A 17,511-nucleotide genomic window follows, 5' to 3' on the forward strand; every position below is an offset into this window, starting at 1 on the left:
GACAACACAAGTGGCCCTCATCAGGTGAAGGGAGCAGACTCTCTAGAGGACACCGCTGACAACAAGTGTTTGGATGTTTGCCCAATACCGGTAACACGGTGTGCAGGTTATCGATTCTAGATTTAAAGCTTTCGTGACTGCAAGGATCCATACTCTTTGGTTCTATTCGGTAAAGTCGCGTTAAAAAACAACAACAAAAAATTAAAATAAAAATTCACGACGTTTCGGGCCACAACACAAGTGGCCCTCATCAGGTGAAGGGAGCAGACTGTCTAGAGGACACCGCTGACCTCTAGACAGTCTGCTCCCTTCACCTGATGAAGGCCACTTGTGTTGTGGGCCGAAACGTCGTGAATTTTTTATTATTTTTTGTTGTTGTTTTTTTTAACGTGGCTTTACCGAATAGAACCAAAGAGTTTGGTGTGCAAGTTTTTTTGTTGTTTTTGCTACGGGAGAAAAGCCTCCGACAACCCGGAGGAAACCCAATGCACGACCGGGGGTTGAGTCGGGAGTCGAACCCAGGCTCTTCTCGCTGTGAGGCACGCGCGTTACCGCCGTCCTGCTCCCACCCCGGTGGACCAACATGGGAGCGACCAAGGCTAGAAGAGGAGACAACATTATAAAATACGCACAATTTTGCGGGTTCCCGGCGGCACGCTCCTGAGAACTCTCCTCTGGTCACACGTCTGCATGTTGGAGTGGAGGGTGAACACGTGGTACCTGCCACAACAAGCGACAGAGCTCTTTAGCGCCGACCGGCGGCCGACGAGTAGCGGCTCAAGCGGGGCGGGCCGCTGGATTCCCAAAACGTGAACCTCTGCAAACGAGCGGTGAGCTGCTGGGCGACGTCTAAACTAAACTATTTTTTTTATTTCACCAGGCAAGGCCCACTGAGCTTATGCAGCTCTTACTTAAAAGCAAAGGGCAGCTCGGCAAAGTGGCTTATCGCGCGGGAACACGCTGCGGCCAAATGCTCCGAACGCGTGACGGTGATTTTAAACGCGGAGGGAAAAACCGGAGGACCCCGGAGAAAATTCCACGCGACCACGCGGAAGAGAGAGACACACGCAGACTCCAAATACGCAGCAGGGGTCACAAGGTCGGCATCGAACCCACGACCTCCTGCATTCACGAGGCCAGGGAGGTGAACGTCGCACCCTCCTACCCGCTCCATCTTATTTCGTAATACGCGCAATTTGCAAATGCAAGAAGCCGGGTCAAGGCAGCGAATCAAGTGAACAATTTACCCCTTTCAGTGGGGACCAGTCTGGTTTGGGGCAGCGGGACTGCTCCCCATCTTTCTACCCTCTTGCTTTTCACAACCGGTTTAGTTGACGTTGACGGTGTGTACTACGCGCGTCGCAGTGAGACGCGACGGGCCCCGTTCTTTGCCTCGATGATAAAAAAAAAATGTCCACGAGCAATCTGACCAATGGGACGCAACTAGGAGCGTTCTCGAGCAGAGTTCTTCGGTAAAATATCACGGACGGAGCTGAACGGAAGAAGGGTCTCGCGGTCGCCGAGAGAGTTGAGAGAAATGTTTCCGCGTGCGAGGTGGCAACCTTCACAAGGCGCTCACAGTCAGAAAACGACGACGATGACGATCGCCGTCGTCAAGGGCCCCTCGTACGCACGGTACGAGCGCCAATGGCCATGCGTGCAGGCGGGCGGCTAACAGGGCCAAAAAACGCCGCCGAGCTGTATGTAGGACACGAGCCCGTACCTCCTCCCAGACGCGTACGCACGCACGTCCGCAGCGGCAGGCCACCCATCAGAGTCGGGAAGGTGGGTAAAGCGTACTCACTTGTGGCTCTGCCACGCAAATCTTTTGTCGTCCCAGAGAATGAGGTCCCGCAGCGCGATGATCTCATCGTAGCCCGGCAGAAAAATCAGCACAGCTCCTGAACAACAGCAGCACCAGCAGCACCAACAACAAACATCAGCAAAGAGCTCAACGGTATTTGTTTAAAGCTCTATCAGCTGAGGTTGAAAGAGTCAATGCACAAGTTCTCTCTGTCTGTCTGTCATTTGAAGGCGTGATTACTCTTGAAAAGTCTATTCAGTACGTGGCCATCAAACATGAAATAGGCGACGTTTCAGGCAACAGCTCTTCTTCATAACACGTGAACATGAATTGATCCAAGTGCTGGCTTGGATCCGCCGCTGCCTGGGGAACCACAGCACTTCCTTTCTCCAGCTATACAGCAGAGATGTTCTCCAACTGCATGCCGGTGTTATGATGATTATTTGTAGACTTTAAAAACACCCTTGCAAATTGCTTCTCTGGGATTATACAAAGCGGTGATCATTGCCTCTTGTTGGCCAGACTAATGCCCCGCTTACAGGCCAGGTGCCGTGTCACCTCGTGGCGCACAGGGACAGCTGCCACTGGTGGGGGGGGGTTGCCCTTTCAAAAGTCTTGTTGAGATGTCACCAGTGAAAAGTGCAAATCGCTCCGAGACGCTCGCAGCGTGATGGAGGGCAGTTGTGTCAACAGCAAATCATTCCCATCATAATAATAACGATCACCGCCACCACCACCACCATCATCATCATCATCGCCGCCGCCATCATCATCATCACCACTGTCACCACCGTCACCATCACCACCATCATCACCACCACCATCATCACCACCACCATCACCACCACCATCATCACCACCACCACCATCATCACCACCATCACCACCACCATCATCACCATCACCACCATCATCACCACCACCATCACCACCACCATCATCACCACCACCACCACCATCATCACCATCACCATCACCACCGTCACCACCGTCACCACCACCACCACCATCACCACCACCATCACCACCACCACCATCACCACCACCATCATCACCATCACCATCGCCGCCGTCGTCCGGCCGGGGCGCGGTGGATGGCACCCACCATCGCTGGGGCTCTGGCAGATCTGGTTGAGGAGGTGCAGGATGAGATCGAGGTCCACCTTGTCGTCGTCGTCCAAGGTGTGGTGGTAGACGCCGAGCAGCTCACGGCACTCGGGGCTAAGCTCGGTGCTGGCGTTCGCCAGCTTGCTCTGGTCAGGCCCGGGCTCGCCTACCGAAGCCCTGGGGGATCGGGCGAGAAAAAACAGGGTGGTGAATTCAACTAAAAGTATTTTTTGTATTTTACCAGGCAAGGCCCACTGAGCTACATTGCTCTTTTTCGATAGCGACCCGGCCACAAATGATAGCTCAACGAAGCGGCTTATCACATGGAAATGTACAGCAGACGAACACTCTAACACGCATGCTTCTAAAAATGTGGAGGGAAACACCGAAGGACCCGGAGAAAAATCCAGGTGACCACGGGGAGAGCATATACAGCAGGCGTCAGGGTCAGGATTGAATCCACGACCTCCTGTATATCAGGCGAGGTAGTTAACATCTCCTAGCCACCGTGGCGCCTCACACTGCTGGGTGGACAGAGGCAGTGAGAGAGGTTTAAGAGCGTTGGCCACATATTAATAATAAGCCATGATCGATCTACAACTGGATCAGGGACATCCCAAGCTGTCACCATCCCTCATGGTCCTGCAATGCAAGAATCTATCCAGGCACCTGCAAATTACTGATTTAATCTCCACGGTGAATGTGTATCTTGGCCGGTCGTGTTCTCATCTTCATCCTGCCCAAGCCCACTCATTAAAAAAGTAGTCAAATCACGTCTCAAACTCGTGTAAACCTTTTTAACAATAAAAACAATTTCTAACATTGATTTTCAGTGCCGGACGGAACATCTGACATGGCGACAGTGTGGTGAAAATTAGCCCTTGTGCAAGTGCCAGGTAAATCCCGACCGTGACGCGTTGTATATTTGGAGTCTACACGTTCTCCCCGTGGTCGCGTGGATTTGTCTCCGGGGTAAAATGTTGCATCGTGAGGTTGTGAGAGACTTGTCTCCGGGGTAGAATGTTGCATCGTGAGGTTGTGAGAGATTTGTCTCCGGGGTAAAATGTTGCATCGTGAGGTTGTGAGAGACTTGTCTCAGGGGTAAAATGTTGCATCGTGAGGTTGTGAGAGACTTGTCTCAGGGGTAGAATGTTGCATCGTGAGGTTGTGAGAGACTTGTCTCTGTGGTAGATTGTTGCATCGTGAGGTTGTGAGAGACTTGTCTTGGGGTTAGATTGTTGCATCGTGAGGTTGTGAGAGACTTGTCCTATGGGTAGATTGTTGCATCGTGAGGTTGTGAGAGACTTGTCTCAGGGGTAGATTGTTGCATCATGACGTTGTGAAAGACTTGTCTCTGGGGTAGAATGTTGCATCGTGAGGTTGTGAGAGACTTGTCTCTGGGGTAGATTGTTGCATCGTGAGGTTGTGAGAGACTTGTGTCCGGGGTAGATTGTTGCATCGTGAGGTTGTGAGAGACTTGTCTCTGGGGTAGATTGTTGCATCGAGAGGTTGTGAGAGACTTGTCTCTGGGGTAGAATGTTGCATCGTGAGGTTGTGAGAAACTTGTCTCTGGGGTAGATTGTTGCATCGTGAGGTTGTGAGAGACTTGTCTCCGGGGTTAGATTGTTGCATCGTGAGGTTCTGAGAGACTTGTCTCTGGGGTAGATTGTTGCATCGTGAGGTTGTGAGAGACTTGTCTCCGGGGTAGATTGTTGCATCGTGAGGTTGTGAGAGACTTGTCTCTGGGGTTAGATTGTTGCATCGTGAGGTTGTGAGAGACTTGTCTCTGGGGTAGATTGTTGCATCGTCAGGTTGTGAGAGACTTGTCTCTGGGGTAGAATGTTGCATCGTGAGGTTTTGAGAGACTTGTCTCTGCGGTAGATTGTTGCATCGTGAGGTTGTGAGAGACTTGTCTTGGGGTTAGATTGTTGCATCGTGAGGTTGTGAGAGACTTGTCCTATGGGTAGATTGTTGCATCGTGAGGTTGTGAGAGACTTGTCTCTGGGGTAGAATGTTGCATCGTGAGGTTGTGAGAGACTTGTCTCAGGGGTAGATTGTTGCATCGTGAAGCTGTGAGAGACTTGTCTCCGGGATTGAATGTTGCATCGTGAGGTTGTGAGAGATTTGTCTCCGGGGTTAGATTGTTGCATCGTGAGGTTGTGCGAGACTTGTCTCAGGGTTAGATTGTTGCATCGTGAGGTTCTGAGAGACTTGTCTATGGGGTAGAATGTTGCATCGTGAGGTTGTGAGAGACTTGTCTCCTGAGGTAGATTGTTACATCGTGAGGTTGTGAGAGGTTTGTCTCATGGGTAGATTGTTGCATTGTGAGGTTGTGAGAGACTTGTCTCAGGGGTAGAATGTTGCATCGTGAGGTTGTGAGAGACTTGTCTCTGTGGTAGATTGTTGCATCGTGAGGTTCTGAGAGACTTGTCTCTGGGGTAGATTGTTGCATCGTGAGGTTGTGAGAGACTTGCCTCAGGGGTAGAATGTTGCATCGTGAGTTTGTGAGAGGTTTGTCTCAGGGGTAGATTGTTGCATCGTGAGGTTGTGAGAGAGTTGTCTCAGGGGTAGATTGTTGCATCGTGAGGTTGTGCGAGACTTGTCTCAGGGTTAGATTGTTGCATCGTGAGGTTCTGAGAGACTTGTCTATGGGGTAGAATGTTGCATCGTGAGGTTGTGAGAGACTTGTCTCAGGGGAAGATTGTTGCATCGTGAGGTTGTGAGAGACTTGTCTCCTGGGGTAGATTGTTGCATTGTGAGGTTGTGAGAGACTTGTCTCTGGACTAGATTTTTGCATCGTGAGGTTGTGAGAGACTTGTCTCAGGGGTAGATTGTTGCATCGTGAGGTTGTGCGAGACTTGTCTCAGGGTTAGATTGTTGCATCGTGAGGTTCTGAGAGACTTGTCTATGGGGTAGAATGTTGCATCGTGAGGTTGTGAGAGACTTGTCTCAGGGGAAGATTGTTGCATCGTGAGGTTGTGAGAGGTTTGTCTCTGTGGTAGATTGTTGCATCGTGAGGTTCTGAGAGACTTGTCTCCGGGGTAGATTGTTGCATCGTGAGGTTCTGAGAGACTTGTCTCCGGGGCAGATTGTTGCATCGTGAGGTTGTGAGAGACTTGTCTCAGGGTTAGATTGTTGCATCGTGAAGTTGTGAGAGACTTGTCTCCGGGGTTAGATTGTTGCATCGTGAGGTTGTGAGAGACTTGTCTCCGGGGTAGATTGTTGCATGGTGAGGTTGTGAGAGACTTGTCTCTGGGGTAGATTGTTGCATCGTGAGATTGTGAGAGACTTGTCTCAGGGGTAGATTGTTGCATCGTGAGGTTGTGAGAGACTTGTCTCTGGGGTAGAATGTTGCATCGTGAGGTTGTGAGAGACTTGTCTCCGGGGTAGATTGTTGCATCGTGAGGTTGTGAGAGACTTGTCTCAGGGGTAGAATGTTGCATCGTGAGGTTGTGAGAGACTTGTCTCTGGGGTAGATTGTTGCATCGTGAGGTTCTGAGAGACTTGTCTCCGGGGCAGATTGTTGCATCGTGAGGTTGCGAGAGACTTGTCTCTGGGGTTAGATTGTTGCATCGTGAGGTTGTGAGACTTGTCTCCGGGGTAGATTGTTGCATCGTGAGGTTGTGAGAGACTTGTCTCAGGGGTAGATTGTTGCATCGTGAGGTTGTGAGAGACTTGTCTCCGGGGCAGATTGTTGCATCGTGAGGTTGTGAGAGACTTGTCTCCGGGGCAGATTGTTGCATCGTGAGGTTGTGAGAGACTTGTCTCTGGGGTAGATTGTTGCATCGTGAGGTTGTGAGAGACTTGTCTCAGGGTAGATTGTTGCATCGTGAGGTTCTGAGAGACTTGTCTCTGTGGTAGATTGTTGCATCGTGAGGTTCTGAGAGACTTGTCTCTGGGGTAGATTGTTGCATCGTGAGGTTGTGAGAGACTTGTCTATGGGGTTAGATTGTTGCATCGTGAGGTTGTGAGAGACTTGTCTCCGGGGTAGATTGTTGCATCGTGAGGTTGTGAGAGACTTGTCTCTGGGGTAGATTGTTGCATCGTGAGATTGTGAGAGACTTGTCTCAGGGGTAGATTGTTGCATCGTGAGGTTGTGAGAGACTTGTCTCTGGGGTAGAATGTTGCATCGTGAGGTTGTGAGAGACTTGTCTCCGGGGTAGATTGTTGCATCGTGAGGTTGTGAGAGACTTGTCTCAGGGGTAGATTGTTGCATCGTGAGGTTGTGAGAGACTTGTCTCTGGGGTAGATTGTTGCATCGTGAGGTTCTGAGAGACTTGTCTCTGGGGTAGATTGTTGCATCGTGAGGTTGTGAGAGACTTGTCTCCTGGGGTAGATTGTTGCATCGTGAGTTTGTGAGAGGTTTGTCTCAGGGGTAGATTGTTGCATCGTGAGGTTGTGAGAGACTTGTCTCCGGGATTGAATGTTGCATCGTGAGGTTGTGAGAGATTTGTCTCCGGGGTTAGATTGTTGCATCGTGAGGTTGTGCGAGACTTGTCTCAGGGTTAGATTGTTGCATCGTGAGGTTCTGAGAGACTTGTCTATGGGGTAGAATGTTGCATCGTGAGGTTGTGAGAGACTTGTCTCTGGGGTTAGATTGTTGCATCGTGAGGTTGTGAGAGACTTGTCTCCGGGATTAGATTGTTGCATCGTGAGGTTGTAAGAGAGTTGTCTCAGGGGTAGAATGTTGCATCGTGAGGTTGTGAGAGACTTGTCTCTGGGGTAGAATGTTGCATCGTGAGGTTGTGAGAGACTTGTCTCTGGGGTAGAATGTTGCATCGTGAGGTTGTGAGAGACTTGTCTCCGGGGTAGATTGTTGCATCGTGAGGTTCTGAGAGACTTGTCTCAGGGGTAGAATGTTGCATCGTGAGGTTGTGAGAGACTTGTCTCTGGGGTTAGATTGTTACATCGTGAGGTTCTGAGAGACTTGTCTCCGGGGCAGATTGTTGCATCGTGAGGTTGTGAGAGACTTGTCCTCGGGGTAGATTGTTGCATCGTGAGGTTGTGAGAGACTTGTCTCAGGGTTAGATTGTTGCATCGTGAAGTTGTGAGAGACTTGTCTCCGGGGTTAGATTGTTGCATCGTGAGGTTGTGAGAGACTTGTCTCCGGGGTAGATTGTTGCATCGTGAGGTTGTGAGAGACTTGTCTCAGGGGTAGATTGTTGCATCGTGAGGTTGTGAGAGACTTGTCTCTGGGGTAGAATGTTGCATCGTGAGGTTGTGAGAGACTTGTCTCCGGGGTAGATTGTTGCATCGTGAGGTTGTGAGAGACTTGTCTCAGGGGTAGAATGTTGCATCGTGAGGTTGTGAGAGACTTGTCTCTGGGGTAGATTGTTGCATCGTGAGGTTCTGAGAGACTTGTCTCCGGGGCAGATTGTTGCATCGTGAGGTTGCGAGAGACTTGTCTCTGGGGTTAGATTGTTGCATCGTGAGGTTGTGAGAGACTTGTCTCCGGGGTAGATTGTTGCATCGTGAGGTTGTGAGAGACTTGTCTCCGGGGCAGATTGTTGCATCGTGAGGTTGTGAGAGACTTGTCTCCGGGGCAGATTGTTGCATCGTGAGGTTGTGAGAGACTTGTCTCTGGGGTAGATTGTTGCATCGTGAGGTTGTGAGAGACTTGTCTCAGGGTAGATTGTTGCATCGTGAGGTTCTGAGAGACTTGTCTCTGTGGTAGATTGTTGCATCGTGAGGTTCTGAGAGACTTGTCTCTGGGGTAGATTGTTGCATCGTGAGGTTGTGAGAGACTTGTCTATGGGGTTAGATTGTTGCATCGTGAGGTTGTGAGAGACTTGTCTCTGGGGTAGAATGTTGCATCGTGAGGTTCTGAGAGGCTTGTCTCTGGGGTAGATTGTTGCATCGTGAGGTTGTGAGAGACTTGTCTCTGGGGTAGATTGTTGCATCGTGAGGTTGTGAGAGACTTGCCTCAGGGTAGATTGTTGCATCGTGAGGTTGTGAGAGACTTGTCTCTGGGGTAGAATGTTGCATCGTGAGGTTCTGAGAGACTTGTCTCCGGGGCAGATTGTTGCATCGTGAGGTTGCGAGAGACTTGTCTCCGGGATTAGATTGTTGCATCGTGAGGTTGTAAGAGAGTTGTCTCAGGGGTAGAATGTTGCATCGTGAGGTTCTGAGAGACTTGTCTCCGGGGCAGATTGTTGCATCGTGAGGTTGCGAGAGACTTGTCTCCGGGATTAGATTGTTGCATCGTGAGGTTGTAAGAGAGTTGTCTCAGGGGTAGAATGTTGCATCGTGAGGTTCTGAGAGACTTGTCTCTGGGGTTAGATTGTTGCATCGTGAGGTTGTGAGAGACTTGTCTCCGGGATTAGATTGTTGCATCGTGAGGTTGTAAGAGAGTTGTCTCAGGGGTAGAATGTTGCATCGTGAGGTTGTGAGAGACTTGTCTCTGGGGTAGAATGTTGCATCGTGAGGTTGTGAGAGACTTGTCTCTGGGGTAGAATGTTGCATCGTGAGGTTGTGAGAGACTTGTCTCCGGGGTAGATTGTTGCATCGTGAGGTTCTGAGAGACTTGTCTCAGGGGTAGAATGTTGCATCGTGAGGTTGTGAGAGACTTGTCTCTGGGGTTAGATTGTTACATCGTGAGGTTCTGAGAGACTTGTCTCCGGGGCAGATTGTTGCATCGTGAGGTTGTGAGAGACTTGTCCTCGGGGTAGATTGTTGCATCGTGAGGTTGTGAGAGACTTGTCTCAGGGTTAGATTGTTGCATCGTGAAGTTGTGAGAGACTTGTCTCCGGGGTTAGATTGTTGCATCGTGAGGTTGTGAGAGACTTGTCTCCGGGGTAGATTGTTGCATCGTGAGGTTGTGAGAGACTTGTCTCTGGGGTAGAATGTTGCATCGTGAGATTGTGAGAGACTTGTCTCAGGGGTAGATTGTTGCATCGTGAGGTTGTGAGAGACTTGTCTCTGGGGTAGAATGTTGCATCGTGAGGTTGTGAGAGACTTGTCTCCGGGGTAGATTGTTGCATCGTGAGGTTGTGAGAGACTTGTCTCAGGGGTAGAATGTTGCATCGTGAGGTTGTGAGAGACTTGTCTCTGGGGTAGATTGTTGCATCGTGAGGTTCTGAGAGACTTGTCTCCGGGGCAGATTGTTGCATCGTGAGGTTGCGAGAGACTTGTCTCTGGGGTTAGATTGTTGCATCGTGAGGTTGTGAGAGACTTGTCTCCGGGGTAGATTGTTGCATCGTGAGGTTGTGAGAGACTTGTCTCCGGGGCAGATTGTTGCATCGTGAGGTTGTGAGAGACTTGTCTCCGGGGCAGATTGTTGCATCGTGAGGTTGTGAGAGACTTGTCTCTGGGGTAGATTGTTGCATCGTGAGGTTGTGAGAGACTTGTCTCAGGGTAGATTGTTGCATCGTGAGGTTCTAAGAGACTTGTCTCTGTGGTAGATTGTTGCATCGTGAGGTTCTGAGAGACTTGTCTCTGGGGTAGATTGTTGCATCGTGAGGTTGTGAGAGACTTGTCTATGGGGTTAGATTGTTGCATCGTGAGGTTGTGAGAGACTTGTCTCTGGGGTAGAATGTTGCATCGTGAGGTTCTGAGAGGCTTGTCTCTGGGGTAGATTGTTGCATCGTGAGGTTGTGAGAGACTTGTCTCTGGGGTAGATTGTTGCATCGTGAGGTTGTGAGAGACTTGCCTCAGGGTAGATTGTTGCATCGTGAGGTTGTGAGAGACTTGTCTCTGGGGTAGAATGTTGCATCGTGAGGTTCTGAGAGACTTGTCTCCGGGGCAGATTGTTGCATCGTGAGGTTGCGAGAGACTTGTCTCCGGGGTAGATTGTTGCATCGTGAGGTTGTGAGAGACTTGTCTCAGGGGTAGATTGTTGCATCGTGAGGTTGTGAGAGACTTGTCTCCGGGGCAGATTGTTGCATCGTGAGGTTGTGAGAGACTTGTCTCCGGGGTAGATTGTTGCATCGTGAGGTTGTGAGAGACTTGTCTCGGGGGTAGAATGTTGCATCGTGAGGTTGTGAGAGACTTGTCTCCGGGGTAGATTGTTGCATCGTGAGGTTGTGAGAGACTTGTCTCAGGGGTAGAATGTTGCATCGTGAGGTTGTGAGAGACTTGTCTCAGGGGTAGATTGTTGCATCGTGGGGTTGTGAGAGACTTGTCTCCTGGGGTAGATTGTTGCATCGTGAGTTTGTGAGAGGTTTGTCTCAGGGGTAGATTGTTGCATCGTGAGGTTGTGAGAGACTTGTCTCCGGGATTGAATGTTGCATCGTGAGGTTGTGAGAGATTTGTCTCCGGGGTTAGATTGTTGCATCGTGAGGTTGTGCGAGACTTGTCTCAGGGTTAGATTGTTGCATCGTGAGGTTCTGAGAGACTTGTCTATGGGGTAGAATGTTGCATCGTGAGGTTGTGAGAGACTTGTCTCTGGGGTTAGATTGTTGCATCGTGAGGTTGTGAGAAACTTGTCTCCGGGATTAGATTGTTGCATCGTGAGGTTGTAAGAGAGTTGTCTCAGGGGTAGATTGTTGCATCGTGAGGTTGTGAGAGACTTGCCTCAGGGTAGATTGTTGCATCGTGAGGTTGTGAGAGACTTGTCTCTGGGGTAGAATGTTGCATCGTGAGGTTCTGAGAGACTTGTCTCCGGGGCAGATTGTTGCATCGTGAGGTTGCGAGAGACTTGTCTCCGGGGTAGATTGTTGCATCGTGAGGTTGTGAGAGACTTGTCTCAGGGGTAGATTGTTGCATCGTGAGGTTGTGAGAGACTTGTCTCCGGGGCAGATTGTTGCATCGTGAGGTTGTGAGAGACTTGTCTCCGGGGTAGATTGTTGCATCGTGAGGTTGTGAGAGACTTGTCTCTGGGGTAGATTGTTGCATCGTGAGATTGTGAGAGACTTGTCTCAGGGGTAGATTGTTGCATCGTGAGGTTGTGAGAGACTTGTCTCTGGGGTAGAATGTTGCATCGTGAGGTTGTGAGAGACTTGTCTCCGGGGTAGATTGTTGCATCGTGAGGTTGTGAGAGACTTGTCTCAGGGGTAGAATGTTGCATCGTGAGGTTGTGAGAGACTTGTCTCAGGGGTAGATTGTTGCATCGTGAGGTTGTGAGAGACTTGTCTCCTGGGGTAGATTGTTGCATCGTGAGTTTGTGAGAGGTTTGTCTCAGGGGTAGATTGTTGCATCGTGAGGTTGTGAGAGACTTGTCTCCGGGATTGAATGTTGCATCGTGAGGTTGTGAGAGATTTGTCTCCGGGGTTAGATTGTTGCATCGTGAGGTTGTGCGAGACTTGTCTCAGGGTTAGATTGTTGCATCGTGAGGTTCTGAGAGACTTGTCTATGGGGTAGAATGTTGCATCGTGAGGTTGTGAGAGACTTGTCTCTGGGGTTAGATTGTTGCATCGTGAGGTTGTGAGAGACTTGTCTCCGGGATTAGATTGTTGCATCGTGAGGTTGTAAGAGAGTTGTCTCAGGGGTAGAATGTTGCATCGTGAGGTTGTGAGAGACTTGTCTCTGGGGTAGAATGTTGCATCGTGAGGTTGTGAGAGACTTGTCTCTGGGGTAGAATGTTGCATCGTGAGGTTGTGAGAGACTTGTCTACGGGGTAGATTGTTGCATCGTGAGGTTCTGAGAGACTTGTCTCAGGGGTAGAATGTTGCATCGTGAGGTTGTGAGAGACTTGTCTCTGGGGTAGATTGTTACATCGTGAGGTTCTGAGAGACTTGTCTCCGGGGCAGATTGTTGCATCGTGAGGTTGTGAGAGACTTGTCCTCGGGGTAGATTGTTGCATCGTGAGGTTGTGAGAGACTTGTCTCAGGGTTAGATTGTTGCATCGTGAAGTTGTGAGAGACTTGTCTCCGGGGTTAGATTGTTGCATCGTGAGGTTGTGAGAGACTTGTCTCCGGGGTAGATTGTTGCATCGTGAGGTTGTGAGAGACTTGTCTCTGGGGTAGATTGTTGCATCGTGAGATTGTGAGAGACTTGTCTCAGGGATAGATTGTTGCATCGTGAGGTTGTGAGAGACTTGTCTCTGAGGTAGAATGTTGCATCGTGAGGTTGTGAGAGACTTGTCTCTGGGGTAGAATGTTGCATCGTGAGGTTCTGAGAGACTTGTCTCCGGGGCAGATTGTTGCATCGTGAGGTTGCGAGAGACTTGTCTCCGGGGTAGATTGTTGCATCGTGAGGTTGTGAGAGACTTGTCTCAGGGGTAGATTGTTGCATCGTGAGGTTGTGAGAGACTTGTCTCCGGGGCAGATTGTTGCATCGTGAGGTTGTGAGAGACTTGTCTCCGGGGTAGATTGTTGCATCGTGAGGTTGTGAGAGACTTGTCTCTGGGGTAGATTGTTGCATCGTGAGATTGTGAGAGACTTGTCTCAGGGGTAGATTGTTGCATCGTGAGGTTGTGAGAGACTTGTCTCTGGGGTAGAATGTTGCATCGTGAGGTTGTGAGAGACTTGTCTCCGGGGTAGATTGTTGCATCGTGAGGTTGTGAGAGACTTGTCTCAGGGGTAGAATGTTGCATCGTGAGGTTGTGAGAGACTTGTCTCAGGGGTAGATTGTTGCATCGTGAGGTTGTGAGAGACTTGTCTCCTGGGGTAGATTGTTGCATCGTGAGTTTGTGAGAGGTTTGTCTCAGGGGTAGATTGTTGCATCGTGAGGTTGTGAGAGACTTGTCTCCGGGATTGAATGTTGCATCGTGAGGTTGTGAGAGATTTGTCTCCGGGGTTAGATTGTTGCATCGTGAGGTTGTGCGAGACTTGTCTCAGGGTTAGATTGTTGCATCGTGAGGTTCTGAGAGACTTGTCTATGGGGTAGAATGTTGCATCGTGAGGTTGTGAGAGACTTGTCTCTGGGGTTAGATTGTTGCATCGTGAGGTTGTGAGAGACTTGTCTCCGGGATTAGATTGTTGCATCGTGAGGTTGTAAGAGAGTTGTCTCAGGGGTAGAATGTTGCATCGTGAGGTTGTGAGAGACTTGTCTCTGGGGTAGAATGTTGCATCGTGAGGTTGTGAGAGACTTGTCTCTGGGGTAGAATGTTGCATCGTGAGGTTGTGAGAGACTTGTCTACGGGGTAGATTGTTGCATCGTGAGGTTCTGAGAGACTTGTCTCAGGGGTAGAATGTTGCATCGTGAGGTTGTGAGAGACTTGTCTCTGGGGTAGATTGTTACATCGTGAGGTTCTGAGAGACTTGTCTCCGGGGCAGATTGTTGCATCGTGAGGTTGTGAGAGACTTGTCCTCGGGGTAGATTGTTGCATCGTGAGGTTGTGAGAGACTTGTCTCAGGGTTAGATTGTTGCATCGTGAAGTTGTGAGAGACTTGTCTCCGGGGTTAGATTGTTGCATCGTGAGGTTGTGAGAGACTTGTCTCCGGGGTAGATTGTTGCATCGTGAGGTTGTGAGAGACTTGTCTCTGGGGTAGATTGTTGCATCGTGAGATTGTGAGAGACTTGTCTCAGGGATAGATTGTTGCATCGTGAGGTTGTGAGAGACTTGTCTCTGAGGTAGAATGTTGCATCGTGAGGTTGTGAGAGACTTGTCTCCGGGGTAGATTGTTGCATCGTGAGGTTGTGAGAGACTTGTCTCAGGGGTAGAATGTTGCATCGTGAGGTTGTGAGAGACTTGTCTCTGGGGTAGATTGTTGCATCGTGAGGTTCTGAGAGACTTGTCTCCGGGGCAGATTGTTGCATCGTGAGGTTGCGAGAGACTTGTCTCTGGGGTTAGATTGTTGCATCGTGAGGTTGTGAGAGACTTGTCTCCGGGGTAGATTGTTGCATCGTGAGGTTGTGAGAGACTTGTCTCAGGGGTAGATTGTTGCATCGTGAGGTTGTGAGAGACTTGTCTCCGGGGCAGATTGTTGCATCGTGAGGTTGTGAGAGACTTGTCTCCGGGGCAGATTGTTGCATCGTGAGGTTGTGAGAGACTTGTCTCTGGGGTAGATTGTTGCATCGTGAGGTTGTGAGAGACTTGCCTCAGGGGTAGAATGTTGCATCGTGAGTTTGTGAGAGGTTTGTCTCAGGGGTAGATTGTTGCATCGTGAGGTTGTGAGAGAGTTGTCTCAGGGGTAGATTGTTGCATCGTGAGGTTGTGCGAGACTTGTCTCAGGGTTAGATTGTTGCATCGTGAGGTTCTGAGAGACTTGTCTATGGGGTAGAATGTTGCATCGTGAGGTTGTGAGAGACTTGTCTCAGGGGAAGATTGTTGCATCGTGAGGTTGTGAGAGACTTGTCTCCTGGGGTAGATTGTTGCATTGTGAGGTTGTGAGAGACTTGTCTCTGGGCTAGATTTTTGCATCGTGAGGTTGTGAGAGACTTGTCTCAGGGGTAGATTGTTGCATCGTGAGGTTGTGCGAGACTTGTCTCAGGGTTAGATTGTTGCATCGTGAAGTTGTGAGAGACTTGTCTCCGGGGTTAGATTGTTGCATCGTGAGGTTGTGAGAGACTTGTCTCCGGGGTAGATTGTTGCATCGTGAGGTTGTGAGAGACTTGTCTCTGGGGTAGATTGTTGCATCGTGAGATTGTGAGAGACTTGTCTCAGGGATAGATTGTTGCATCGTGAGGTTGTGAGAGACTTGTCTCTGAGGTAGAATGTTGCATCGTGAGGTTGTGAGAGACTTGTCTCCGGGGTAGATTGTTGCATCGTGAGGTTGTGAGAGACTTGTCTCAGGGGTAGAATGTTGCATCGTGAGGTTGTGAGAGACTTGTCTCTGGGGTAGATTGTTGCATCGTGAGGTTCTGAGAGACTTGTCTCCGGGGCAGATTGTTGCATCGTGAGGTTGCGAGAGACTTGTCTCTGGGGTTAGATTGTTGCATCGTGAGGTTGTGAGAGACTTGTCTCCGGGGTAGATTGTTGCATCGTGAGGTTGTGAGAGACTTGTCTCAGGGGTAGATTGTTGCATCGTGAGGTTGTGAGAGACTTGTCTCCGGGGCAGATTGTTGCATCGTGAGGTTGTGAGAGACTTGTCTCCGGGGCAGATTGTTGCATCGTGAGGTTGTGAGAGACTTGTCTCTGGGGTAGATTGTTGCATCGTGAGGTTGTGAGAGACTTGCCTCAGGGGTAGAATGTTGCATCGTGAGTTTGTGAGAGGTTTGTCTCAGGGGTAGATTGTTGCATCGTGAGGTTGTGAGAGAGTTGTCTCAGGGGTAGATTGGTGCATCGTGAGGTTGTGCGAGACTTGTCTCAGGGTTAGATTGTTGCATCGTGAGGTTCTGAGAGACTTGTCTATGGGGTAGAATGTTGCATCGTGAGGTTGTGAGAGACTTGTCTCAGGGGAAGATTGTTGCATCGTGAGGTTGTGAGAGACTTGTCTCCTGGGGTAGATTGTTGCATTGTGAGGTTGTGAGAGACTTGTCTCTGGGCTAGATTTTTGCATCGTGAGGTTGTGAGAGACTTGTCTCAGGGGTAGATTGTTGCATCGTGAGGTTGTGCGAGACTTGTCTCAGGGTTAGATTGTTGCATCGTGAGGTTCTGAGAGACTTGTCTATGGGGTAGAATGTTGCATCGTGAGGTTGTGAGAGACTTGTCTCAGGGGAAGATTGTTGCATCGTGAGGTTGTGAGAGGTTTGTCTCTGTGGTAGATTGTTGCATCGTGAGGTTCTGAGAGACTTGTCTCCGGGGTAGATTGTTGCATCGTGAGGTTCTGAGAGACTTGTCTCAGGGGTAGAATGTTGCATCGTGAGGTTGTGAGAGACTTGTCTCTGGGGTAGATTGTTACATCGTGAGGTTCTGAGAGACTTGTCTCCGGGGCAGATTGTTGCATCGTGAGGTTGTGAGAGACTTGTCTCAGGGTTAGATTGTTGCATCGTGAAGTTGTGAGAGACTTGTCTCCGGGGTTAGATTGTTGCATCGTGAGGTTGTGAGAGACTTGTCTCCGGGGTAGATTGTTGCATGGTGAGGTTGTGAGAGACTTGTCTCTGGGGTAGATTGTTGCATCGTGAGATTGTGAGAGACTTGTCTCAGGGGTAGATTGTTGCATCGTGAGGTTGTGAGAGACTTGTCTCTGGGGTAGAATGTTGCATCGTGAGGTTGTGAGAGACTTGTCTCCGGGGTAGATTGTTGCATCGTGAGGTTGTGAGAGACTTGTCTCAGGGGTAGAATGTTGCATCGTGAAGTTGTGAGAGACTTGTCTCTGGGGTAGATTGTTGCATCGTGAGGTTCTGAGAGACTTGTCTCCGGGGCAGATTGTTGCATCGTGAGGTTGCGAGAGACTTGTCTCTGGGGTTAGATTGTTGCATCGTGAGGTTGTGAGACTTGTCTCCGGGGTAGATTGTTGCATCGTGAGGTTGTGAGAGACTTGTCTCAGGGGTAGATTGTTGCATCGTGAGGTTGTGAGAGACTTGTCTCCGGGGCAGATTGTTGCATCGTGAGGTTGTGAGAAACTTGTCTCCGGGGCAGATTGTTGCATCGTGAGGTTGTGAGAGACTTGTCTCTGGGGTAGATTGTTGCATCGTGAGGTTGTGAGAGACTTGTCTCAGGGTAGATTGTTGCATCGTGAGGTTCTGAGAGACTTGTCTCTGTGGTAGATTGTTGCATCGTGAGGTTCTGAGAGACTTGTCTCTGGGGTAGATTGTTGCATCGTGAGGTTGTGAGAGACTTGTCTATGGGGTTAGATTGTTGCATCGTGAGGTTGTGAGAGACTTGTCTCCGGGGTAGA

At 49.8% G+C, this 17,511-nt stretch overlaps 1 protein-coding gene across 1 annotated transcript in view; it reads right to left on the minus strand.

Annotated features, from left to right (window-relative positions):
- The window catches only part of LOC142912162 (3'-5' RNA helicase YTHDC2-like), a 161,108-nt gene that overhangs the window by 24,404 nt on the left and 119,193 nt on the right, over nt 1–17,511 (minus strand). Inside the window, exons 12-14 of the mRNA XM_076060465.1 lie at nt 2,910–3,088; nt 1,805–1,901; nt 633–720 (exon numbers count right to left, since the gene is read on the minus strand). Of these exons, the coding sequence (XP_075916580.1) occupies nt 633–720; nt 1,805–1,901; nt 2,910–3,088 (364 nt within the window). The remainder of the gene's footprint in view (nt 1–632; nt 721–1,804; nt 1,902–2,909; nt 3,089–17,511) is intronic.

This window comes from Petromyzon marinus, unplaced genomic scaffold (assembly GCF_048934315.1).
Source record: "Petromyzon marinus isolate PM22_M1 ecotype Great Lakes invasive population unplaced genomic scaffold, UKy_Petmar_22M1.pri1.0 PM_G_Scaffold_190, whole genome shotgun sequence".
Taxonomy (NCBI): Eukaryota; Metazoa; Chordata; class Hyperoartia; order Petromyzontiformes; family Petromyzontidae; genus Petromyzon; species Petromyzon marinus.